Source organism: Coturnix japonica, chromosome 2 (genome assembly GCF_054131305.1).
Source record: "Coturnix japonica strain WE chromosome 2, WE-NBRP24, whole genome shotgun sequence".
Taxonomy (NCBI): domain Eukaryota; kingdom Metazoa; phylum Chordata; class Aves; order Galliformes; family Phasianidae; genus Coturnix; species Coturnix japonica.
In genome coordinates, this window is record NC_140664.1 from 133,051,101 (window position 1) to 133,078,134 (window position 27,034).

The following is a 27,034-nucleotide window of genomic DNA, read 5'->3' on the forward strand; positions in this document are numbered from 1 at the left end:
GGCTTTGGAGCATCAGGATTATTTTCTCCTGTACTGAGTCAGAAATTATTCTTTTACTGCTGATGCAGGCATGACAAACTCTTATTAATATTACAGAGAAATCCAAAAAGCCATTACACTTAATGAAAAATATCTGCAATTTGTGCTTACATCCAGCATCAAAGTTAAACACTCCAAATCATGGTTAGGTGAGGTTTAGGGACAAATGCATGCATAATTCATGAAAGCATACTGCCATTTCTGGTGGCTCCATAGAATAAATAGTCCTTGGTAGACATAGTGCGTTTGAAGGATGCACCATATTCACATTAGCAATGTGGAGCCAAATTGGTATTTATGGTGTACTCACAATCCCATTCAATTATTTTACCATTTGGACCCGCCAGTGAAATACAGTGCTATATTCTGTTTCAGTTACTGGTAAGAGATAACGCTGCTTCAAACAGAGCACCTGATAACTGGAGAGTGCAGAAGAGCTGATGACTGCACAGAGTCCACTAGGGATCTTGTTATGCCAATCTAATTAACCTGGAAAATGCTCAGCTAGCACTGTGCTCTGGGCTTGCACACAGATGGAAAACGGGCTGTTCAACTATTGTGTGTGCAAGACAGACTTCTCATAACTCCCAAGTCATCAGAAACATTTAAGCATATGCTTACCATTAATGTTAAACAGGTGCTCGAGCACACGGTTGAACAGGGAACATAACAAGCTGCCTCCAGAGTATATGCTTTTTTGTTTTATTGCTGTTGTATAGATACAGTTCTAATCCATTTATTTGGTCCCCCTCAGATGTTACCAACAGCCTCCTGCCTGCACCTCTGTAAAAATCTGAGTAAGAGAACAAGTAAGAAAGTGCAAGTCCAAATTAATACCTCCTTCCTCAACAGAGTTCTTAACAAATTGTAAATCTAAACGTATATGGTTAATGTAAATTTATTCACAAATAAAGGCACGGAGAATAAGAAAACCATCAGGCACCATAGCACGAGTTTTCCTTTCCTGTAAACAAAAGTGAACAAAAAAAAATCAATAAACAAAAAACCTCACAAATAGTGAGATAAGGAAAGATGCTGTCATATTCATATGAAATACAATTAATTTCTGCTCTTCCCAAAGCAACTCGCATATCCTTCTCGTGGACCACAGATGTATTTTTTTTAATGTAGTCATTAAACTCAGAGTTCATGAGTAGTAACATTCCTGCATTACAATAATTTGCTTTACAAATGAGATACTCATAAGAGGTACTTTCAGCCCCCTCAAAGCTGGATGAGAAGGCACATTTTTCACATCCTCATAGACAAAAGAAAAGAGCAGTATAAGCTTATTTCCAGCTTGCCTTAGTTATATCACATGCTGAAGAAGGACTACTCGGTACTTACAGAAAACATGCCAAGCTATCATTTCAGTTTTTCTCCTTGGCTTTAATAACATCACTCCCAAATCATAAACAACTAGAAAGGTTTCATTTTCAGAATGTTTCCCAGTTCATCATCATTAGTGAAAACCTAAACAAAAGTGCAGGCATGCAGCATGCCCTGTGAAGCATCTGATGGGGAAAACTATATGGGGGCAACTATAAAAATGAGATGAAGCAAAAACCCTCGGAGCGCTTTCCTTAACCTATAGCATCCTCTGGGATAACTATTTTGCTCACCCTCTGTACTCTGTGCTCCTTTATCCCCCCTTTGCCTTTGATTGTTATTTTTTCCCCTCTCAAATTTCCCCTCTCTAAATTTCAGATTACAACCTTTAAAAAAGGTATTGGAAAATCCCACTGACACAGGACACGATGGGGTTTTGTGTTGAGATTCAGGTCTGAAGGCACTTGAATCTCAGACAAATTTCTTATTCAGTTCAGCAGAGGTAGTAAACCCATTAAGTTCAGCAAAAGTTGTGCTTGATCAAGTGCTGAATAATGACTACAGAATGAGGCAATCTAATGTGTGGCTGGAATTTATGCCAAGCCTAACTGTCTCCACACACACCTGAGTTGACAAAATCTTCTAGCCAGCATTCTCTGTAATTACAGAGTGCTATTCCACAGCATCCAGCACTCAGCTTACTAGACAGTGCTTCACTTGGGCATGCAATAGCCGACAGTGCAGCTAATCCTGCTGCCTCAAACAGCCAGTTCTCTCATACATGCTTTGGTTGGACTTTCAGGTGTGTCTCAGAGCAACCTCCAAAGCCATTACTATGGTGGAAGTAGTTCATACTTGATAATAAGGACACCAACAGAGGCCTTATCACAGACACAATCCTGGACTGATGGCTGGATGTGCAATGAGTATGCAATCCTTCTAACGCTCCTTGAAAATGTACAGATTGTGAACCACCTATGTGCAATTGAGGGCAGAATTCAGATTCACTACAACGTATAGTAATTATCCCCCTCCACTGCTCCTGTTCCCAGGTTTTAATTTGACAGTGATGAAGAAAATACCTCTGGACATACAGTTCTTACAGCAAACATTCTATTCTTGGAAACCACCTGCAAGACATAATTTTCTTCCCAATGCACAGCATAAGCATTACAGGTGCCCCACAAATTTCCAGTACCATACTGATACCACAAAACAGTTACTGCAAAAGCAGAAATGGAACACAACCTTGATAATCCACTTCAGGGGCACCTGGGACACGGTAAATGCAGACTTTCCTTAGTACAGTATCCTTAAGACAGTAGCAAATCCACAGCAGTTACAGGTATACACACGCTATAGCTGGGAACCAGTTACCAATGCATTGTCAGCATTGACACTCTAATGGTTTACATTTATTCTGTGAATTCATTTTTTTTTTTTAATTATTTTACTCCCAACTGCAGCCCTTTTAAAATGGACATAGGAATCTACTATAAACACAATGCTCTACTGGGAGAGAATACCAAGGTTCCTAAATTACAGTATTATGCATTAGTGGATTACACAGGATTTACAATACATAAGACAATTTAATAAATAGGCTTTGCTTGTTAATCTCACGTGAGTCACTGTTTAGTACAACAGTGTTCAACAGAACACACAGATGTAGAAAAACAAATGAATGTATTGAGTTTATGATGACATTAAACCATTTGGATTAAGTTCTCTTAAAGCTAGAGAGGTACAGAGGTAGACTGTAATGTTCCAAGGGATCTCTGTATACATGCAAGCCATTGGACAAGCAATTTCCACAGTAAGATGGCACATGGCTGAGATGGAGCTCCTCTGCTGCTCTACATGGACAGCAGCACTGGGAGACCCAACACACTTCTGCACAAGCATGCTGAGATTTGGAAAGAGTAAAGCCCTAAACATAAAGCTCATGTATCCCCACATCCCACTGCAGATGTTTGGCAAGCCTTGGTGCAGAGCAGTACTCATCTTGCATAACAGTAAAGACCCAACTGCCATCTGAGATGCTCTGGAGTATCTATGACTATGCTTAAGCAATAGACTCAAGCCTTAGATAACAGCAGGGTAGATGTTTATGGCTCAGCCAGTACCTTCAACTTTAATAGTGTCAATGGAGAGAAATCAGCCCTTGAGTATAATTCCTCTGGTCCATCTGACACAACCACACCAAGACAGGATGAATCATGCCCCAGACTCTACTGACTAATACAATTATAAAGGGTGTCTAGGCTGACTACATTAGGCGTAGATGTCTACAATGAATAAACCAACATTTAGTCAGAGGAATCCTATTTCCATCTTGTTCTAATGAAGAACCACAAGAGCCTGAGAAACTACTGCACTCCCACAGAGACCGTTCCAGCAGTTAATCGCCTTCTCTACAAAAATGGGGCACTCTATTTTTCTAGTCCAAAATGCTCTGACTTCAAATTCCAGCTTCTGTGTCTTGTTCTGCCTTTGTCAGCTACATTCAATAGCCTGTTGCTATTAGAGCTCCAGTACCAGTTAGCCTAAGCACAATTCTTCAGCATGACCTTCCCCTTTATGTAGTTTAACCAACACCACTTGAGCGCAAAGTTCCATGAAGAAATTCAACCTGTGGCATATACAGGAATGATGCTTTGTGCAAGGGAACATGCTGTGAATTATCTTCTGGCATTAACAGACTCATTCCATAGCTGAGACTCTCTGCCTTCATTTCCTGTGTAAGTATGTCGAGGCACACTCCATATTAGAAGGGCTACATTCAGATCCCACTGGATATTTCCTCTTGGAGCTCTCTGCCATCCCACTTAAAATGGGCAAACACTCTTAATTTCCATCAGATACTGACATGACATTCAAACAGTCACAGAGAATCTCAAAGCTTTTCCACTGGGCACAACACAGGAATCTCAGTAACTTCTTTGGAAGTTTCTGTGCCCCCAACTGCATTTATCATCCTAACAAAAGAGAGTGTTTTTTCTCCTTTATGCTCGACCCAGAAAGAATATCAAACTGCTACAGACCTCAAAACATAACCTAACTCTCATAAAGCATCACAAAGATCTTCTGCTGCAATTCTTGCTGCTGTTTAGCAGCTTTGTTTCTACCTGACTTAAAACATCAGCTAGAATCATGGTAGCCCACCCGGGAACTGCTACAGTTCTCTTGTTTACAGCTCCAGAGGCACCTTTTTCAGCCAAGGTACCAGGCAGTTGGTGGATAGTACACAAAATCTGGACAGCATTTGGTTTCCAAATCAAGAAGGATCTGAGGTAGAGGGAAGGACAAAGTAGCAGGTAGACTGTGATGGAACAGAAACTCCACCACTTACTTCAGGTGGGAGTTTCAAGGAAGATTAATCTCTGTGCAGCCTCTTTACCCCATGGTAGGCCAGCTGCATTCTTGGCTGAGAAACATTACACCATGTATGTTTCAGTGTGGAGTGACTGATTACTGCAAGCAATAAACCCCAGAGAAAATACAGCAAATAAGGAAAATTACAATGGAACATCAATCTCTTTTATTTATGCTTTTAATATGAATTTAATGCACTGCAGAGGCACCATATAAACAAAAAGGGTGGGAGGAAAGCTGGATTTTCTGTTTGGAAGCACCATTGCGTCTCCAGGAAGACACAGAAGGAATACATGAAGGATGGCAGCGTAGCTCCATCTTCGAGCCATTTGTACCCTTGAAGTCTCTGATGCCCCAGAGTTGCCACATGAAAACACTCACCACTGGGCTTGCTTATATTTGTTTTTATATAACCACCCAAGCTGCAGCTATCAGAGTCAGGATTTAAACAGCCAAACAAAACATAGAAGAATCTGCAGATTTAGATAAGTCCTCCCAATGATCCAGAACAGCCTCTTCTGTCCTGTTCACAACTTTTTTCCTCTACAAAGTAAAGAAGTGTCACGTTCATTAGAGTTTCTCTTGGTAGCTCCCACTCGTTAGGACAGACATTGCCTAGACTGAAATTCAGAATGAGTTTCATAGCCACATCCTTCTAACCAGATACCTGGCTACAGCAGAGTGCTCACTGCTCTCACTGTCAAACAAAGATGCCCACATAACAGCACGATCACATACAACAGACTAAATTCTGCATTACAAAACCTATGCACTTTCACTGAGCTCATTTTCTCTGCTCACCAATGTGCCTACATCCAAAGGTAGAAGCTCCTCTTTATCTCATTGTAGCTCTACCATTTTATTCTTTGGCTTTGCATTGGTGTACATAAAGAGGAGAATGCGACACTATGTTAAAGGTCTTTAAAATAGCTCTACTTAATGGATTTTCTTGCAAATACATTTAAAAAAAGAAGAAGAAAAAAATCCTGTGTGCATGATAAATGATGATAGATCAGTCCCGGGAGAGACAAAGGCAAGAGTGGAATAAAACAAGTGCAAGAGCAGTTGGTATTATCATCCTTTACAACAGAATACACAGAGGAATAACAGGAATATTTAAACAAAATCCATTACAGAGCTGTACCCCCAGTTAGGATCATACGTAAATGCATTACATTAATCTCCAAAAGTGATGCACTTTTTTCTCCAAACCATACTTGTTGCATATTAACTTGGAAGGGACTGTGAAACAACTCATGGGATATGTTAGTTGTTACTGTAGGAAACCAATGTGTATTACTCACTCCATACTGTATTTATGCAGGATTAAGAGAATCCTCATTGTAACAGGGTGAATTATTTCAGTAAGCAACATTCCCTTGGCTCAAGTGATGAATGGGAAATAGTGCAGTAAAACAAAAATAGGCACCTTTCCAGGTAAGTGTTGTTGCTTAAAAAGCCAAAACAAAACTCTGATGAAATATTGTCACAAGGATAAAAACATTTATCTCAGTGTCACAAGACTGGCTTGGTTTTTGCTGGTCTAATTACGTAATAAAGAAATCACAGGTGTAGTAACTCCATGAGCTATCACTGCACTTCAAAAGGGCCCACTGGGTAGGTAGGGAGCAGCATGCCACATTATCGCTCAGTGTCACATCATTTTAAAAATGAAACAGCTCAGTTTAAGAAAGATTTCTAAAGAGAAGAAAATCAATATAGAGTTAGAAGCTCGTCAAGATTCTAAGCAACAGCAAAGCTGCCAGAAAACAAACAGACAAACAAAAAATAAATAAAAAGAAGAAGAAAACCACAGTGGGCTTTGAATCTTCAATGATTTCTCATATTCTGGTAGGCAATTAGAGCAGTGCACAGCATAGAGAAGCCCTGGGACTCCACACATATCCCTACCTTCAGTGACTGCCACGTATGTAAGAGAAGAGACAACAGCAGGCTTAGACATGACTGTTGCAGGGCTCTAACACTAGTTGTAACGAAGTGATAAACAGACAAAAAGAAATATACCAGCTTTAATTAAATTAAAAAAAAAAAAAAAAAAAAAAAAGCTTAATAAGAAAGAGCAATAAAAGTACCAATCATTACTTGCTAGAACTTCCACTGAAAGCACACCTGAGATTTGAGGATTAGTTCTTATCTCGAAGTATGAAATCTCTCTGAATATTCTGCAGTTGAAATCTTCACCTACATTTAAGTCTTACTTCAATGAGCTGCAGATCCAGTCACGACCATAGACCAGATCGGCAGAGAAACAAGCTGTGTGATTTAGGTGGCCCATAAAAACACAGGCATGAATTAAAGAAATCATCTGTGTCAGTGTAACAGCTTCCTTGTCTCCAGATCTCATTGACAGTGCCCTTAAAAGAGTTCTACAAAGGAAAACCTGGCGCTCAGTTCAGGGAGACCACCCTGTATCACACAGTATGAAAGAGATAGCTGTGATATAGCAGCCTGGCAGATGGATCCTGCCCTATTTGAATCAAAGGTAAAAAAAACCTATGGTCTCTGGCAGAGGGTTTTGAATTGTGGACAGCCCCCAACACACGTCTCTGCATGCAGATCGATCATTCCAGCCTGTGCTCATCTCACAGCAGGGTGTGGATGCAGATCCATTTTGCTGACCAAAAACCCCAACAGAAGCAGCGCTGGGGAATCCCTGCCTGCTCACCGTGCCCCAACTTCAGAGACCAGCAAGGAAACGTGCGTGAGAGTTTTATCAATTATGTAGGACACTGCCTATGTAAAATAGGCAAATCCTGTACTTTAAACACACAATGCCATCTCAAGTGGTTAATTATTTCTTCTTAGTGGCATTGTATATCATCACCGCCAACTACAACGACCTCTAGGATCAGCAGCTTAAGCAAATATTGATCTCTGTTTCCCCTTGTTACAAAAGTTGCAGCACCAGAAACACTGCAATATCTCCAGTCGTTTAAGAGGTATAAGGAAAGAAGTACGATGCAATCACACTGTGCAGTCCTCCTAGAAAAATGTTTGCAGAAGTTCCCATTCAGTTCCCCTAGTTGAATTCACAGGTCACATAGCATTGCACCTTCCTCTCAAATACTACCGCTAGAAAAAACAGCGTTATTGGATTTGGAAAAGGAGACACAGCCTCAAAAAGCCAGCGAAGCATTTTACTACAGAACCTAATTAAAGGATGGAGAATACTTTGGCCGCCTCTTAAACACGTCAACCCAAAGCACGAGAGAGACACATACAACCATTTGTATTACACCTTAACATCACCCCCTCAAACAGTGGGCAAAATCAAAGGGTTTCTCTTAACAGAGGGAGGGGGCAGGAGACCAACAGGTCCCCTCCACATCGAGGAAGTAGCTCTGGCAGCAAAGTGCCCTGCAGACACACCGCTGCCCACCCCCAGCTGTCAGAGCATATGGAGCACACTGCACCCCTGGTACCCCCCAGAGGGTCAAGCAGGCAGGCAAAACACACCAATACATTTCCATCAGCACAAGATGGCAACCAGCACTTCCTTCGAGAGAGCAGCTGGCATTTTATTGTCATTATTATTATTTCCCCCCCCCACCTTAAGGGAGGGAGCTGATTTAAAAGCATCCCGAGTAGGTTGCTTAAAAACCAGCACCACGATAAGCGTTTCCAATAGTAATTCCGATAGTAATGCCAAATGAAACACGAGGCAAACCACCCCCCCCCTCCCACCTTCCACGTCCCCAAACACAAATCACGGACATCAACTTGCTGAAGTTGACCGACCCACCGCCCTCTCTGCACCACAGCCCCTCCTAAACAGGAACATCACCGCAGCCTCCGCACCCCGAGCCCCCCATTCCCCTCCTCGAGGAGTAGGCACTGAGCAGAGATGGCCCCACACTGGGTCCCCCCCCCAGTAAACACAGGGACCCCGCAGCGACCGTGCACAGGGTGTCGGGGATGTGTGAGCACCGAGCACGAGCAGGTACCCCACCGGTTACTTACAGTCATTGGAGGCGGCGGCAGCAGCCACTTACCATCATGTTCCCTTGCATTTTAGCGGTTTGAAACATTGCCTTTTCCTTCATTTTTTGCTGTGTGTGAAGTGTATGTGAGTGCGCTGCTCTCCCAGAGTTACTTAATCCAGAGGCTGGATCACTTCAGCGAAGAACCAGCGTGCACTTGCAATGGCTTTTTAGTGTGGAGTGAACTACGAGTAGCAGAGGGGGAGGATGCTGGCGTGCTTTTTCCCTTCCACACCCTTTCACAAATTTCTCCTTGCCCGTTCCCCCCACCAAAAAAAATAAATAAAGCAGCTCCTATCAGATGGGAAGGAAGGGAGGATTGGGGGATAGCCAGTCTCAGATCCAACCCCCCCACCCCAGCCTCAGCTCTTGCCTTGTGGGTGCCGGTGGGGTGGGCAGGAGGGAGCCGCACGCCCGCCCCTCGCTCTGGCCATGCCCGTGGGCGGGGGAGGGTCCCACCGAGCCCTCCACACCCCGTGAGACCCCTCTCGCAGATGGGAGGGGAGAAAATGATAAATAAAAGGAAGGAGATGGGAAAGGGTGGAGGGGGTTGTGTTTGATTTGCTGTTCTTTCGGGGGGGTGCATGCGTTTTTTGTTTGTTTTTTTTACCAACAGGAACCGGGGATGGGGTTCTAGAGGGGAAAAAAGGGGGGGATCGGAGCCGCCTCTCACAGCATTAACTGTTCATCGGCTAGAGCCAGCCCACGGCTGATGCAAGGAGGGTGGGGAATGGAAACACCGCGGGTTATAGCGGGGACAGGACGCCGTGTTCCCAAAGCTGCGGCCCGGTCCCACTGCACCCCCTGCCCGGAGCCCCTGGGATATGCCCGGCATAGTTTGGGGCAAGGACGTGCCTGGCGAGCTGCCCCCGAGTGCGGTGTGGGCCCCATCACATCCCAGGTGGTGGGCTGGGGGAACCGGAGCTCAGCCCCATCGTGGGGAAATCACAGAATGATTAAGGCTGGAAAAGACCACTAAGATGTTTAAGTCAGACCTTCAACCTGTCAGCGCCATTCCCACTAAAACACGTCCCTCAGTGCCACATCTCCATGGTTCTTTAATACCTCCAGGGACAGGACCTCCATCACTTCCCAGGGCAGCCTGTTCCAATGCCTTACCACTCTTTTAGAGAAGAAATGCACATGGAAGGATATAGCCCTGATGTTTGCAGCAAAACCTTGACCACAACCTTTATTCAAGTGTTCCCCACTTTATTCAAGTGTTCCCCCAAGTGTTCACCCATATGAGCTTTGTGTGGACCTCTTGCCCCCATTCAAGATGCCCTGCTTTGTGGCTACTGGAAGACATCCCCTTTCTGCCACCCATGTGGGAATATGCCTCTCATTGTGGCTTTCCAGAGACAGACAAGTTACTCAACTCACCCCAAAGGCTCACACCTCAGCAGGTTACTCAGTCAGGAACATTCCTTCCTGAAAAGCTGTGTCTTTTTCTCTCTTCCTTTATTACATGTGTATGATTTGTCCAGAAATAATAATTGCCAGCTCCAGGAAAATTAGATGTCATAGAATAGCTTGGATCTTAAAGGACCTCAAGTTCCAAACCTCTTGCCATAGGCAGGGCTGCCAACCTCCATATCCACTACTAGGCCAGACTATCTACTACTAGGATGTCCATCAATTTCATTTGGGATGGACACAACTGTTTCTGAACTTGCATGTTCCAAAGAAGAGAAGAGAACTCTGAGAAGAGAGGAAGTGATTTGCTTAAATAGCTGAGAAAGAAAACCAAGAAGAAAAAGCAGAAGAAGTTGAAGCCAGAAACTCACTTGTCATCCAAGGTTTAACCAAGCCAATGGCTGGAGTAGAAGCTCCCCTTTTATCCATGGGGACTTCTACAAGTCCTTTTGTTGCGCTTACCTGTAGTGCTTTCAACTCTGGTCCTACACAGTATGTAACACTGTTTTCTCACGGGCAATGGTCATCCATTGGAAACAGAAAACCTGAAGATCCACCCTTCTCCTGCAAAAATGTCACCCTGATCTTGCAAATCTCTATTATCTTCTCTGTTATCTTTATTTCAGAATTGCATACAACTTACACATCGTGCCTCTTGATTAGGAAGCTCCTCATTTTGCTTCTTAAACTCTTGTCTCTTGTTTTCTCCAGTTCTTCTGTTTTATCAAGCAGCTCCTGTTGCCTCTCTGTATTTTACCCTCAGGTGTTTTAATTATGTATGAATGCAGAACATTCGTTATCCACTTCACAGTTAGCAGTTCCATTTGCCCCTTGCCTTACTTTATATACCAATAGAATTACTTACCGTATATTGAATGCTGGCAATAGCATCTTTTGGAAGTTTTCCCCTCAGCTTTGGCATGACAAAGCTATTGGGTTTACCTGACCATTTTCATTTAAATTATGCATTGTTGGCAAAACCACAGCAATTGCCTTGATTAAAACAACTTTGTTTAAAGTCAAAACTACAAGCAAAAGGCTTAGTTTCACCTTTGATTCCATCCAGTTGTTAAGGGATTTTTTTCATTATTATTAAACACCAACCATGGTGTTTAATGCAGGAAGGACCTGAGATTTCTTCCACATTTCTGTAGGGAACATTTTTGACTTTAAATGATGCAGAAAGATAACCAGTCACCCTACAACCAAAGGCAGTAATAACATGGCTTAAGGAGCTCAACTGCTTGCTGGTGGTTATCCTGAATTTAAGGCCAAAAATCTACTTCAAAGAACCCCAATATAAAATTAAAATGTTTCTTAAACATGTCAAGCTTTCTATTGGAGGAAAACTGTCAGCATTCACGACTTCTGCATTTGTTGGTTTAAACCTGATGTACCGTCAATAGAGTTAGTTTGACATAAACATAGGGGAGTTAAGCTCAGAGTCATCTGCATCTCAGCCTCAAGATCTTAAATGAGTGTACAGTTACATATACATATGTGCTTATCAATATATTTGGCAATCTATTTCTATCTCAGATATCTATCAGGACAAAAGCCCTGGGAACTCAGGCTTCTTTTTCTACCTGATCCAGAAATTTTCTCTGTATCTCAGGTACTTTGACAAGAACAAAATGCCTTCTTCATGTGCCAACTTTTCTATAGGTTATTTTGAGGAAATGTACTTTTCTTACTTCTATTACAGAATGCAATACACGGGGAAAAAAAAAAACAACAAAACCTGCCTTATAGAAATATTTTTCTTTGTAGGTTTCAGTACTCTGATGCAGACTTTCTTTATCTGAAAGGGAACACTAGCTATAGTGCTTACATCCTATTGACAGCACTTTATTTAAAGCCATGATAAGAGAGTGGGAGAATTTATTTTATCAAATAAAACCTATTCATTGTATTTGATGCTGGCTCCCCTTCTCACTAGCCAAAACAAGTCTGGGAACAGTCGTTCTGAATAGAAGGAAAGAATTAATTTCACACAATATTAGCTGACTGCATAGCATAGACTTTCCTTTATTCAGTATATTTAAAGAAGTATTTTAAGGATGTAAGACCTCAGAAAAATATAACAGCTGTTGAACTGAAAGTCCTTTCTGAGACTATCAGCTCTTCACCTTTTCTTCTTAAACTAAGGTTACATTTTCTTCTCCCCAATAAAAGAGTTTATGTAATTTCAAACTATAGCAGTCAATATTTTCTTCTCAGTCAAACCCATTTTTATGAATTCCATCTGCTTACTGTCAGCCCATCCAACAAGTCTGTGCTCGGGATTCTCTTCAGCCTAATTTCAAGACTATGCTTTCTAAGATAATTCAAAGTCATACTACAGCCCCATCAGTTCTTCCTGTCCCTTACATCCCAGCAGACCTCAGGTCACAGCACTGTGCATATTTATTCATTTTCTGGGGCCAGTCAGTTCAATTGAGCACTGGGAAAGTCTATTTGCACTTTCTGCCACACACCAGTTTGGCGTGAGTACATATTTTGCAGAACTTGAAAATACTTACCTAGCCTAGAATTCCAGATGACCAATATTCCCTCTTCCTTAGACACCAACAAGTTCCGTGAAAGTGTTTTGTCATAAAAACACTAAGAGGGAACCCAACCCAAATGCTTGTGAGGTTCACTAAGGCTGGAAGGACCTCCCAATCTCTTTCTTAGGTAGGGCCATCTCTGATGTTAGCCCAGGCTGTTTAGGGCTTTATCAAGTCATATCTTGAAACCCTCCAGAAATGACAACTGTACAGCCTCATTGGGCAACACACTCCAATGGCTGTCTGTCCTCAAGTGAAAGAAAAACAGTGCTTATAATACAGCTAAACCTTCATTGTTCCAGCATAGGCCTGTTGCCTTTCATCTTCCTGCCCGGCCTGATTGGGGAGAATCTGGTTCCACCTGCTTGATAACTTCCCCAATTGAGTGGAAAGCTGCTCTCATGTCTCTCCAAACCCATCTCTTCTTCATGCTGAGCAAATCTGGCTCCCTCAGCCTCTCCTCTGGGCTAAGTGCTCCAGACCCCAACCACCTCAGTGCCTCTGCAGAAATTGCTCCAATTTGTTTGTCTGTTACTGAGAGCCCAGATCCAGACCAAGTGCCAAGGAAAGGAGATAATCGCCAAAGGAAGCATCACCTGTAGTACCTGCTTTGCTACTAATTAAAGCATAAAAAGGAATGGGATTGCTGATACCCCAAGTAAAATGATTGAGTGTAACACTGTGCAGCCCTAAGGGAAGCCAGGGACAGAATAGTAAATAGTTCAATTTGGTATTTGGTAGTACACTAATGGAGAGAGAATTGCAGCAAGAAACCTCTTCTTTTCTTCCTAATGTGGACCGTTTTTGAGCATTCTGCTAACCAAGCCATGCTACATGTCTATTCTGAATAACTTGTACTCAAACTATGCTGGAACCTTGCCCATTTATTTAAACAAAAAACATGAGGACAGCTGTAGTGATTACTCCTTTTTGCGAAGAAAAGACATTGGCAAGACAGATAAAGCAGCTATAATGTTAAATAAAGATAAAAAATATATACTTCTGAGAATCCCTAATTCTTCAAGAAATTAGAATAATGACAGAACAGCTGCTGCTAAAAAGCTAACATTTGCTACTTTTCACCGCATGAAGGTACTTAAGCCATCTTTGCCAACCCAAACAGGAGAGAAATAGCTAAAAATGGGGAAATAAAGTTATCTCAGACATTCTGAGGAAAAAAATAATTTTCAAATGATTTGTGGTGCTGCTGCCAAAATTGTACCACATGGTGATAATCTCCACCCCACCCCATATCCTCCACTTTACCTCTCTGGTGGCAGCCATTCACTTCTCATCTCCTTGTAGAGGCACAGCCTCGCTCACTGAGATGCTGAACTAAGCAACTTCACATCATCGGGGACTTTGCAATAACACAGCTTAAAAATGCTGCATTTGAGAAAAGACTCACTAGTGTGTTCCTATTACAGCAGTAAGAATGTATTTTCTCAAGGTATAGCTGGACAGTTTAGTTGGTACGTATTAACTCCATTCTGTGATACTATACAGACACTAAATGACCGTGCACTAGCTTTGACATCTAGCTCTTAGAAAGCAGGGTAATTTATTAGATTCACCAGGGACATGATTTGAGACGCATCACCTCCAGACAGCTACCTGGAATGCAGTCAATTCCCCATTACCTGCAAGTGAATTATTCAGCTGCAAACAAACCATAACATTGCTACAGAGATCCCTAGCTTGTTTTCTCGTAGTCCATGATAAACCACAGAGCTTACAGGCTCACATGGAGCACTGCTTTCATACTGTTATGCTGCCATCTCAACTACAGACAAGACCTTGAGTACACTTCATTAAATGGTATGAGATGGGAGATCTCACAGTATGACCCATGGCACCAGTTGATGTATAGAGCTGCTGGCCCATACGTCCCTTATTATTACTTTATTGGGAAGAAGCACCTAAGAGTATTTTTCAGATTTTGAACTGAATACCATTCTTTGGTGCTGTCTAATGTCTACATGCCTCAGACCTCTATGAAATACACCTGTGGCATTAATACAACATATAGGAAATGAGAGAGACTCAAACAAGTGCATATGGACATACATGCCCACATGGAGCATGTGAGCATATAAAAGAGTGTGTATACACCATAGCACAGCCTGGGCATGAGGCAACATGGACAGCTGCAGGCTGGATCAGTAGGTTCCAGGACTGCTACTAAAAACTATAGATTCCCCTTTGAAGCTTCTCTTTCTTCACATTTCCAGCTCCTAAACTCCATGAATAAAAGCTAGAAATATACAGAATTCAAATAATTACTTTTTCATGAATGAAATCGACTGTTGAAGTTGCCAAGGGATTCAGAGAAGGAGGAAATGAATATAATTTCTTCATAATGAAATGGCCTATGAAATCTAAATATATGTGAATGCTAGGAAAGTCTAGGCAGAATCATTAGACATGCTAGTAACAATGGGAAAACATTAACACGAAGCAATCTGAGATCTTGCCTTCCAGGCATGCACTGCTTGTGGTTAAATAGAAATAATATGTTTAAAACTTTAAAATCTACAAGTTCTGTAGTAGAAATGATACGCACCATATTAATGGATTTTAGCAAGTATTCTCAGTATTAAATGCACTTTGAATTTCCAGTTGGACATCATGAATTTCATTGTGCAAGCAACAGATCACACTGTCTGCTAAACTAAGAGTATGCTGTGCTACTCATTTCTCCCAGAACAAGAAGGTGCTTCAAAGTTTAAAATATAAACATATATACCAAATACATGGAAGGGTAACTAAAGTATGGCTTAGTAAAAGCAATGTATGCACTAAGAATTCTCATTAACAATGAACTGAAAATATTGACAGACTTGTGTTAAAAAGTGAAATTTTGTTATGCAATGGATTTCACCCTCTAAAGCAATTTTAATTTCACTGCCATTCTGTTACATATTTTAATGAAAATTAGACTGGGGAGGCAAAAAGCATTAGCCCTTTCACTCAAGTGTTTACTGCTGACAGTGATTCCAGCCAAACTGGAAAGATACCAAAATCACAATTCCTGGAAGCAAAGAGAAACTCACATAATGGCATGAAAATGCCCAGCATTAAAAGATCAAGTTCATCCCAATGAAACCTCCCCAATGGCAAGGGAGTTAGAACTAGATGATCTTCAAGGTCCCTCCTCCTCCCAACCCAGGGCATTCTATGATTCTATTCTACAAAATGAATAGAAGTTCTGCAGTTGAATCTCACAGCTACAGCCAGGTTCCAACCATAAAGTTTCCTTCAACATGAAACCATAACAATCAGTTAAAAATAATAATAATAATAAAAATAGTACAGCTCCCATTTTACCCAAGAATGAACATTCTTTTTATTAAATGACCTATTGACAGGTTATTGTTCAGAAGACATCCTAGCTTTAGTATATGTTATGAAAGGCACTATCTTCAATGCTACAGTCTTGTAAAGAAATGTTTTAAGTATCAGTATATTTTTATTTCTTTCATGAACCAGTATAGGATTTTTAGGTAGATAATTTAATGCTTGCCAACTCCCATTAATTTCTAGCTAAACTAACTAGCCTGGAAGACATACTAAAACATTCTAATTTCAGACCAGGTGATTCTGTGTTTTGATTAAAGAGCCAATTTGTTTTTCTTCCATTGTGATACAGATGATTAAATTTCTCTGCTAATTATCTGTATCACCTCATAACACTCTGTGCCTGATAAAAATATTTCAACAAAATAAGACTGCATCTAATTGCATTACTCCTTTTATGTGATGAGAGGTTGATATAAGCCTGTCAACTCAATTTGAGTTCTTTTCACCTTGAGGGTAATAGTAGTGCTTCTTACTGTTGGATGATATTCCTACCACATCTGCATATATATATATATATGCATATATATGCATATATATATATATATAAATATATATATATATTTGCTCTACTATTCAGTGGACTTTCAGTTGTGTTGTGCCAATCACCTAACTCCTATTACTTGAGTCTGTAAATGTGTGAACTCCTTGGGGTATATTATCACATTCCTAAAATGCTTGATCTAAAATGATAAAAAAAGATCTAAAAATCTTTTTTTCCCCCCCAGTATTACAGTAAGATAGATGCAGACCAAGAGCTTATCTCCAAATGCCCAAAAATTTCAGCATGGTCAAGGATCTAATTGCTTTGCTAAGTTTTCAGCTTCAAGTCAGGGTACTCTGAAAGCAAATGATAACTTACATCATCACTTTATCTTCAGTTAAAGACTCAGTGCTGCCTGCTATGGGACCAATGCTTTAAATAGTGAAAGCAATAGGAGCTTTAGAGACTCTATTATCGGTTGGTTTTTTTTCTTGATGAGTTTGCCAGCTCTGGGGAAGCACCACCAAAGTGCAAGCCTGCCTTCTGCCTTAGCCATCATTTTCATTAAAAGATATAGTCATAAATTTTATTTTACTGGACACTAAAATGAATACATCTCAGTTTGCTTCCTAATGCATGCTATAGAGTCTAGTCTAGACACAGTCGTTTAACTGAAGGGAAACACTAAGTAAGGAAAAAAGAGATAATTGAAATAAATGAGTGCTCATAAAGCAGGAACACTGGAAATCCCATTAGAAAGATTTAAAAGAAAAAGAAAAAAATATGACATCCTTGTTTTACAAAGATGCACTAATATGAAGCAACAAGCTAAATTCACAGACTGTAACAAGTCTCACGAATTTCAACTGTCAGAAACTCATCTAGAGAAGGTAAGTGGGAGCATTGTAGGCTGTCAGTCAACTTAGGTAATGTTTAAAGAAATAACAAACTTTACCAAGTATTGTAGAAAGAGAAAGGAGAAAAAAAACGTGTCTCACTCAATGTCCTGTCCCACCCTCTCTGTAATTACCCCAGAGAAACAATGATCCAGGCAGCTCAACTCACCTTCCAGGAGACCAACCTGCACAGATGAGCACTGCAGTTTGAACCATCCCTTCAGAGGAAAAGACTTCATGCTTGGCGTGTGGTGGCAGAAGATGGCATATGGCGGGATCTGATCACACATCCTTGCCCTGGTAACTCTTTTGCAGCTGACACATGGGAGCATTATTTCAAACAGCTTTTTGAGTGCTACAGTCTCTATCAAGCACATTTGCTTGCTGATCCCCCACATCAAAAAGACTGTAAAGACAGTTTCTCAAAGCAGCAGTGAGCAAGGGATCCTGGCCAAGGTTGTTGGCAGCAAAACTTTGAACTGTGTGCTCAGAATAAAAGCAAAGGCCGTGGCATGGCTGTGATGAAAAGCAGGATGCTTGACTAGCATGCCATATGAAGGCTCTTGTGATTGCAATTGGTTTTCATTATCTATTTTGTTTTCTATTTCAGACTTGGTTGTTGCCCTTTTTTCTTTTTTCTTTTTTTTCCTGAGGGAGGAACAGAGCTCAATTGTTGATGTGGCAAGAAGATATTTACGCATTATTTTTTTTGGCATAATAAAATACAATTACAAAATTTATATATAACTTAACTCCATTAGTCGACTGAGCAATAAAAAGACCACAACACAGGCTACTCTGTATCTCCAGTAACTCATCATCCAAAGCATACGGCACATCTACATTAGACCACATAATTGACACTTGTAAGATGAATCTTACAAGGGAAAACATCTTGAAATAAAGCTGATTAAAACCTTAGCTCACAGAAAAGAATATATTTTTATGGTGAAATTTTCTGTAAGCCAAAATGCTGCCTTAGTAACTTGGTTTTGAAATGCAGCTGGTTTTGCATCAGGGGAGTTCATATCCCATTAAGTCTTTCCTATAGATCTGGCTCCTTAGGTAAATGAATAATGTGACTTGTGAAGAAAAATCTTTACTAGAAACAACAAGGATATGAACAACTGATGCATGGTTATAAGACAGCAAAAAACTTTTCTCTTTCCCCCTTCTAAATACAACCAAATACACAAGCAAGAGAACAAATATTCTCAAAAGAAAACATGAATGTTTTTGTGGAAAGTGAATTCTGGCCATGAAAACCTTTACTTAGCAAGCTCCAAAAATTCCACCTTAAGATTGTGTAGTTTGAAAATATTTGATTATGTATTTATTTAGCCACTTCTTTTCTAGAGAAGCTGAGTCCTGTATGCTGCTCTTAACAGTTGCTTCAAGTGTATTTGTACAGACTTCTGAAAAACTTCTGTGAAGAACACTTGCATATTAGATATTAGAAAAGAGAGTTTACCAAGAGAGTGCTGAGGTGCTGGAACAGGCTGTGGATGCCCCATCCCTGGAGGTGTTCAAGGCCATGTTGGATGGGTCCCTGGGCAGCCTGGTGTAGTATTAAATGTGGAGGCTGCAGCTTTGGGAGGGGGGTTGGAGCTTCATGATCCTTGAGGTCCCTTCTGACGCAAACCATTCTATGATTCTATGATTTTATGATTATATGAAATGCTTTTGACTCCTGTGACAATTATCTGCAGGATACTGTACAATGTGAATTCATCTCAATTACCTCTTACAAAGTCAAACAAAACGTATTATAGAAGTGCAACTGATGATTCCAGGGATGAATTAATCACAAATTGAAAATGTAAACGGTATATTCTAATAAATCTTTGCTGTAATAGGACACAGAGTTCAAGCATATAACAGAACTGGCAGAGTTAGGGAGACATTACCCTGGTACTTCACAGGAAAAACACAGAGCAAAAGGAATTAAGGCTGGTAGAAGATGTGGAGGCCTAAACCAGGACGAGTGGGACTTATATGGAATCACTGAATGCTTGAGGTGTTGGTAAGGTCCCACATCCCCCTTGAGCCTCCTCTTCTTCAGGCTGCGCAGTCCCAGCTCTCAGCCTCTGCCTATAGGAAAGGTGCTCCAGTCCCTTCATCATCCCTGTAAACTTGAGTTGGATATTTTCCAATCTGTCCATGGCTCTATTCATGTTTGAATCTCACTGCATTTTTGAATATAAAACTGAAATCATGAAAACTGCTGCTTAGCCTTCACATTACTATGCTATTTATCTAGCTCCTTTGGCAATAAGTTTTGTGACCTGCAAGGCTGACTTGTGCTCACACACATAAGTACCCAAACATAACTCATATCTATGGGCAAACACAGTGCCCTTAAGCCTGTCCATGTCCACAAAGACGTGTTTCCTGTAAACTTACAGCTCTTGGGCAAAGTGTCTTCTCAGCCCTTCCAACCCAGAAAAGCAGGGCCCCAAAGTCTTCTAGGTCCTCACATCTTCTTCACACACATCTTTCAGGTCGGAGAACCAAGGAGAAGAAGAACTTGGAAGTTCATATGGAGAAAATGACCTTATTTTCTCATCATTTTACTGAGGCATAAAAGATATCTTCCTTCATCTGCTGCTGCAGTTAGAAGTGGTTTGAAACCCTAACCTCAGGCAGGTACACTTTTCCTCTCCCGTCTCTTTGAAATTCAAGTGTTTGCTGTTTTCACAAAATGCAGAGAAAACAAGTTCTGAAATGACAACAGGTCTTAAGAATCCGAGCCAAAGTCAGAGTGGAAAAATTGATTTAAATCCAAAGGCTGGATGAAATTTGCAATTACAGTTGTTACACCATGCTCCCTCTTAGAATCACTGCCATGTTCTCTGACTAAAATAAATAAATATATAAACAAAAGTGAGTACTTTCTGGTACAAGAGATGGAACTATTCCCTAATCAGCTGTGATACCAGCCTATTTACGCCATCCTTCTAATACTACTTCTTTCTCTGTAAAATAACACAAAATTAGAGTTGCTTGTGAGACGAGTTCTTTCAAGTTTGGGATCGGAATATGTATTTCAGACACTCCCTTTTTCTTTTTCCTGGCATTCCTTGGTCTGCTCTTGCCTGTACAATGAATACTCAATTTTCAGATGAATCTGACTTCTGTGTTGATCTATGCATCTATGAAATGTATAAATTAGATGTGAGTTGATACAATGGAATGCAAGAGAAATTATTTCCCCTTCTTTATAACTCCCACAGCTGCATTCTAATGCTATGGCTATTGTTTATGAACATAAAACTGGAAGACTACTCAGTGAGTCAATGCTCTAGCTCTGTAATACCTAGAGAACTGAATTCAGAGCCAGGCTCTCATGCAAGTAAAATGAACACAGGCATTTCTTCTCCTTTCATGTGCATTACAAAACAGAAGTGACTTTATATCATATATGAGGCACACTACACAACCCCAGGCCTTTTCCATGCTATGGGCTCATAAGACAGGTCCCCTTCTCTTCAGTATCTGCCCACCTACTCCCAAGATATTGTAATTGACTTATCTTTGAAAATTATCGTGCTATCTTTTATATTTTCTTTCATTTTCCCAAATTTTTCCATCACTCTTCTGCTTCCTCTTTCACAAGTATGCTTAGTGGGCTGTTGCCAGGCTTGAGCTAACAACAAAGAACCCCACGTTGTTATCTACTCAATAAATATTACAACAAAGGGACATAATAACAAAGGCAACATCTGCATGTTGCCCCACAGACTGCATCGTCCTAGATTCTAAAGTGAAAGGAACTAAAATGCTGTGACATGTTTATGATTAGAGAAGCAATTAAGTAATATATGCAAGTTTGTAAATCTTATTAATTACTAAGAATCAATGCAGCATAAAAAAGATGGTTCAATGAACACGTCTCGTGCCTCCTAATACCACTCCATGACCTCAGGCAAGACATAAGTTAGTTCTTGACACATCTGTAAATGGATAAGTGACTTCAACAAGGCTGAGTGCCAGCGAGAAGCTGAAGTAGGGCTGCTCCACAAGGCAGAATAAGCCAGGAGCTGAGGGAAATAGGGCATTGTCCCACAGCACCTGAACAGGGCCAGGGTGGTGATAGGTGACCTCCACAAGTCATAAATCACAACAAAACCACAAATGGTGTGTCACTTCCTGATCCATTCTGAGTGCTCCAGTAGAAGACTGGTCTGGAGATATTCTACTAACACTGCAGACTCAGGGATGCAACAACAGTGGGCAGTCCATGCCAGGAGAGCAGGAGACAGGGCTGGGTTCATGGACACATAAAGCACAGCATAGGCAAGCTTAAATGGCGCTTGAACTTAAATGGAGCTCATAAGCTATGGGCCAAGGTCCAAAATGAGACTGTTGAGGGCAATTAAGACAAATTAGTTTACTAATGGCACTGATATTAAAGCCAAAAACCTTTGAGGATCCAGATCTCAGCTTCTCTGTATGTCAGAAAAAAATCAGTCTCAACTTCAGGATTATCCTTAGAAAGGCATCATAAAAATTCATCAGGCACCATGATTACAGGGGACCTTCTGACTGGCTTAGAAAGGCAACTGGTCTGACAGTGCTAGAATAGCTTGGACTTACTCGTGGAAAGCTATAAATCAGAGATATTGACATAAAAGCTAGAAAGCTCCACCTATGAAATGCTCCTCTTCTTTGTCACAGCATCAATACATTCTGGTCCAGACTCTGCAGTCCTGAGGGCAGAAACCCATGCAACAGGCACAGTGAACATTCAGAGGACTGCCTTCCCTTTGTCCCAACAACAAAGCCACATTGCTTCCACTGCCTTTCAAGCCATGCACAATCAAATATGGTAGTGTTCAGGCTTTATCCCAACATCAGTTACAGGCCAAAAGTAAAATTGATACTCTATTGTCAAAAAAAGAATTTCCCCCGCAATAATACAACTGTTCATCTCTTACCAACATACTCTGTTCTTGCATGTTTACTAAGAAAGAGGACAGAATGTGATCCAAAGATTCCCAAAATATGAAATTTCAGGGAATGTGGGATTCCAGACATTCAGCATGGGATCTCCTAACAACTTTATGAGAATTACTGGAGCAAATGCCAACCTTTTACTTCTGCTAAGAAGACTAAGAAACCAAAGGCTGATGAGGCTGTCCACTTTTGCTGGTCAAAGCAATCAGTGAGTTCTCCAGCCATCAGTGATCCTCTTAGTCCAGCCTACCTGGCATTCAAACGTTGTAAGTTTTCTTCCCAAAAATAAGCAGCTGCACTCTCTTCTGCCTGCCATGGATGTGCTTGCCCCTGAGATGAGCTATAGACCCATAGGCACATTAATTTATCATATGCCTTTCACCACTGATTATTTGTTGCTTGCCCCATTTTACTAAGGACTTTAGCTCCAAAATGGATGGTGAAATAAATGGACAAATAAATCAGGCAACCAGGAATATCTGCACTTCTATTACCTGATACTCCATGATATGTCACCTTCCTCCTGCCCTCCAAATTTAGTCCTGACTGGTGGGCAGCGCAGATAATATTCAATCTCCATGCTTCTTTCATGGTAGCCATATATAAAACTATGATGACAAATAAGCAATCTGCCAGCTCTGGAAAATTATACTGCTGTTGAAAGGAGCTTTATATGTCTGGAAAAGGTCATTTCCCTACTCACTGGGAATCTGAGATACTCTGCCTATAGTGTAGCATATACTGGTGAAGAGAAAGCAGAACATGCTTTGGGGTTATTTGTAGTGAATTTTTATGGTTGCCCTGATATTTACACTGCTACATCTGTAAGCCCATGAGCCTGTCACTCACCAATAAGTATGGAGGAGAGATCTCAGGAAAGTAAGCTCTGTGCTTCATCATCTTGTCAAGTTGAGGGCTTCCTACCACACAGGAAATACAGACCACTGGGTTCTCTGGCTTCATTCTGATTTCATGACTTTTTAATGTAACATTCCAAAATGATATGGACACAACTTCATAGCAAAAATAGCAGAGCTTTTCCAGCAGCTCTCAGCATGGTTCACACACCTGTTGAGTGCTCCAAGGACCAGAGGAGAGCAGCAAAAAAAACCCTATAAATTGTCATCAGCTGCTTGTAACACACTGGGACTGCCATTGATAGTGACAGCAGTGCCCTACTGTGCTGAATGGTGTTTCTTCAATACAGAAGAAATCTGGACATAGGGTAAGAACAAAGATCTACTGAGCACTGTCCAGTCAGCCATTGATTTTCTTTTTATAATTAATTTACATCTGACATAACATTTATGGCAGTAAAACAGAACCCGGCAGGCCAAAAAGTGACGAACAAGGTCAGAAATTCAAAGTGGCATGATGAGGCCAATAAACTTTCATTACAAGCCCATCCAAAAGGATAAAGCAACTAATGAGAAATGACATTAAGAATGAGAAATCCTCAGCCAGAATGAGCAAGCACAACTCTGTTCAGGTCAGAGAATTTATGCTGATTTACTTTAGACGAGCATCTGGCCTCATATACCTTGTGATTCGTTGCAGGCAGAATTAGGTTTCTTGGGTATGACATCGTAACTCTGGGATATCACTGCTGTAGAGCTGTTGCCAAAATACAGCCCACTACAGGTATGTATTTGCTACTGCTTTTAAAAGCTAAAAGACAAATAAGATCCCAAATCCCACTACACAGTTAGAAACAGGATGCAATATAGTCTCATGCCTCAGCTGCAAGTCGCTCCATCCACACTAAAGTGTTCAGTAAATACAGGACAGGCAGCAGGACTGGCAGAGAAAGAGCAGTAGCTGCAGCCCCTTGGGTGCCATTCCCTGGCTGTGACTACAGCTTGCTGAAGACCCCAGCCCTTGCTGGAAACAAGCTGTCAGAGGGAAAGGAGAGGATCTGTTCATGCAGATGGCTCCTGTCAATCAGTTGTTAGTTTATTCCCAATGTTCAAAATTACTCCCACTGCAGAAAGTTTTCATGCAAAGAAAAAGAAGGTATTCAAAGGTAGCACTACATGCAGTCATTTTGAAGAGAAACAACTCTTAACACAAAACAGTTCACACAAAGGTGGCTGATGAGAGATGACACAGAAAATTACATACTCTTGAGGTGAAAATGGGTATGCGTTACATCACGTAACATAAGACGTTATTGGGAATAAGAAGCACATAACTTCTCTAGCTGGGCATAAAGTCAGGGATGTAATTTTGCGATCCAGTAGAGGGCAAACTTAGTCTGTATTTTCTCCAAATGCTCCTAGAACTGTCAGCAGTAGGTGTGCAGACTTCTTTACCTTTCAGTTGATAACCTATAAAGACACGTAGTTACCTGCAGCACCAGAACTTTCGAGATGAAACCACATCAATTGTACCTATCATTCAGTGGGTCTTCAGCCAAATTAGTATTTATTATGAAGTCAACAAACCCATGAGGAACAATATACATTTTGAATATTTTCTACTACTGTACAGTTTTATGCCATTAATTCCAATACGTGATTAATGAGTGATTACCAAACTATGTTCTGGAGATTGCTCACTTTTATAACAAAGAAATGAAGAACAGCCTCCCTACTCCTATTAAGAATGTATCTGCACACCTGCTTCAAGGAGTGCTGCTTTACTTGAGCTGTAGAAATGAAATGCCTGCTTGAAACTTTAGGTTCTGCTCTATATTGAAGAAATCAAGGGTTTGTGTTTATTAATATTATTATTGATAATGCTTTCTGGAAGAATCATTTGCATCTAGGAAAAAAAAAATTACACTGCTGTTAATGGCCATGCACAGTGAGCACAACTTTTCCAGCAAGTCTTGCATGGTCCTGGCCAGATGAATTCAGTAGCCCAATTCTTGTTTTTAAAAGAACGATTCATGTGCATGTCCTTCTCTTCTAACAGAAATGAAGGCTCCCAGCCATCTGACAGATGGGCAAAAGGTTTGGAACCAGCTCAAACAACTCTTCTTATAAGATGACTAGTCAAGTTAGCACCAAGTTGTGCCTGTTCCTATTGGAAACTTGAAAGAGACTGATAAGCCCCACCAGCTCACTACAAGCTTACAGTCACAGGAAATAGAGTGAGGACAGTATCAGTGAGAGACCAGACTTGAACTTTACTTGTAAATCTGCCACTGGTCTGATGGGTAACCTTGAGTAAAAGACCTTTACCACTACTATCATGAGGCAAAACCATGACCTTTTCGAATTGCTTAGATGAGAAGTATCATCATGTCTAAGTACTGTAAAATACCAATACTAACTGTGAGCAGTTTTGGTCACTACAGCCTCCATCTTGCAAAAAGCTGAGCAATCTGATACACCAGAGACCTACTGACTCTACCCATACTAAAAGTTCAGTACATTATTAAGTATCTGCCTAGTCTGATATTTAGTGTGCCCAGTAGGAGCCAATTTTGTATTGGTTTTTGAGGAACCATCAATGCTATCCTCTCTTAGGAGATTCTTAGTTTTTCCAAGACCTTTAGGGTGCCAATAATGGGATGCACATATGTAAATACGTACAAACATCTATTTACATTCAGACAAATTCCTGTAGCGTACAGTTAATCAGGCTTGTGTAGGAAAGTACACCTGACAAGACTATTTCAGCAAGAACAAACTAAAGCATTTAGTTTCATCTGTAATTCCCTTCCAACAAATCCATCTCATGATCTGCCCAGCTGGTGCTCCTCCTAACTCTAAACGAGCCATGCACCATTAATTAACCTCTCACATCACTGATCTTGTCAGGAGTGCCAACCTGTCTCTCTGAATCTGCCACCCAATCCATCAGCACCTTAAACTGGCACCATTAAAACCAATGTCCTCTTCTTTCCCCACAGCCATTAGTAGCTTCCTGCATGCAGAGCTTTGTATCATGTCTCAGACAAAACAGACACACTTCACTCATGTTTCACCTCACCAGGCAGATAACAGAAGATGCAGCTTGGTACTAAACCACTGGTGAATGCAGGTTTCAGATAGCATCATAAAAGGAAAGAACCAAGAAAACCAAGAACTGCTCCACCATATCCCCTCTAGCCACCATGATTCCACTGGCAAGTTCCACTGGCAAGCCCAAGAACACCATTTCTTCTAGGAATATCCATCTTATTTCTGATGTCATATGGGATGAAACAGTCAACACAGCAGCAGCTCCTCAAAGAGCCACAGCAGCAAATAAGGGACGTACAACCTGAGAACAGGAAGAGATGATGGGAGACGCAGCCCTAACATACTGTTTTTAGAGTCACTTTTAAAAGGTGACTTTTCCAGCATTCAGGGTCTGGGTATATTTCACTGTCAAGGATCTTAACATTTTAATACATTTATTTCATTTATGTACTTCAGAGCCACACTTGACAGCACAACGCTTTGCAAGAAGGCGAGCACGAGATGAATAAGACAGCGATTATAGTGAACTCTGGCTGTGAATTTAATTCTTGTTTGACACAGTCACACTCACTGAAGAATCTGTGCCAGAGCTGCATGTTTAAGCAGGGCACTAAATCAATATTTACCATAATTTTGAAAGATATCTGAGCACAGCCTGGGAGCCAGGGAAACACTTGATGCATAGCCATCAGTGAAATACAGGGCCCTCCAGCTTTCCAGA

General features: G+C 41.0%; 1 protein-coding gene across 2 annotated transcripts in view; it reads right to left on the reverse strand.

Annotated features, from left to right (window-relative positions):
- DPP6 (dipeptidyl peptidase like 6) overlaps nt 1–27,034 on the reverse strand; it is a 442,842-nt gene that overhangs the window by 387,535 nt on the left and 28,273 nt on the right. Inside the window, exon 1 of one of the 2 annotated variants that reach the window (XM_015852845.3) lies at nt 8,757–9,122. The exons of the other annotated variant lie outside the window; for it this stretch is intronic. Within the exon in view, the coding sequence (XP_015708331.1) occupies nt 8,757–8,807 (51 nt within the window). The 5' untranslated portion in view covers nt 8,808–9,122. Of the gene's footprint in view, nt 1–8,756; nt 9,123–27,034 lie in introns of those variants that run through there. 2 annotated transcript variants of the gene reach the window in all.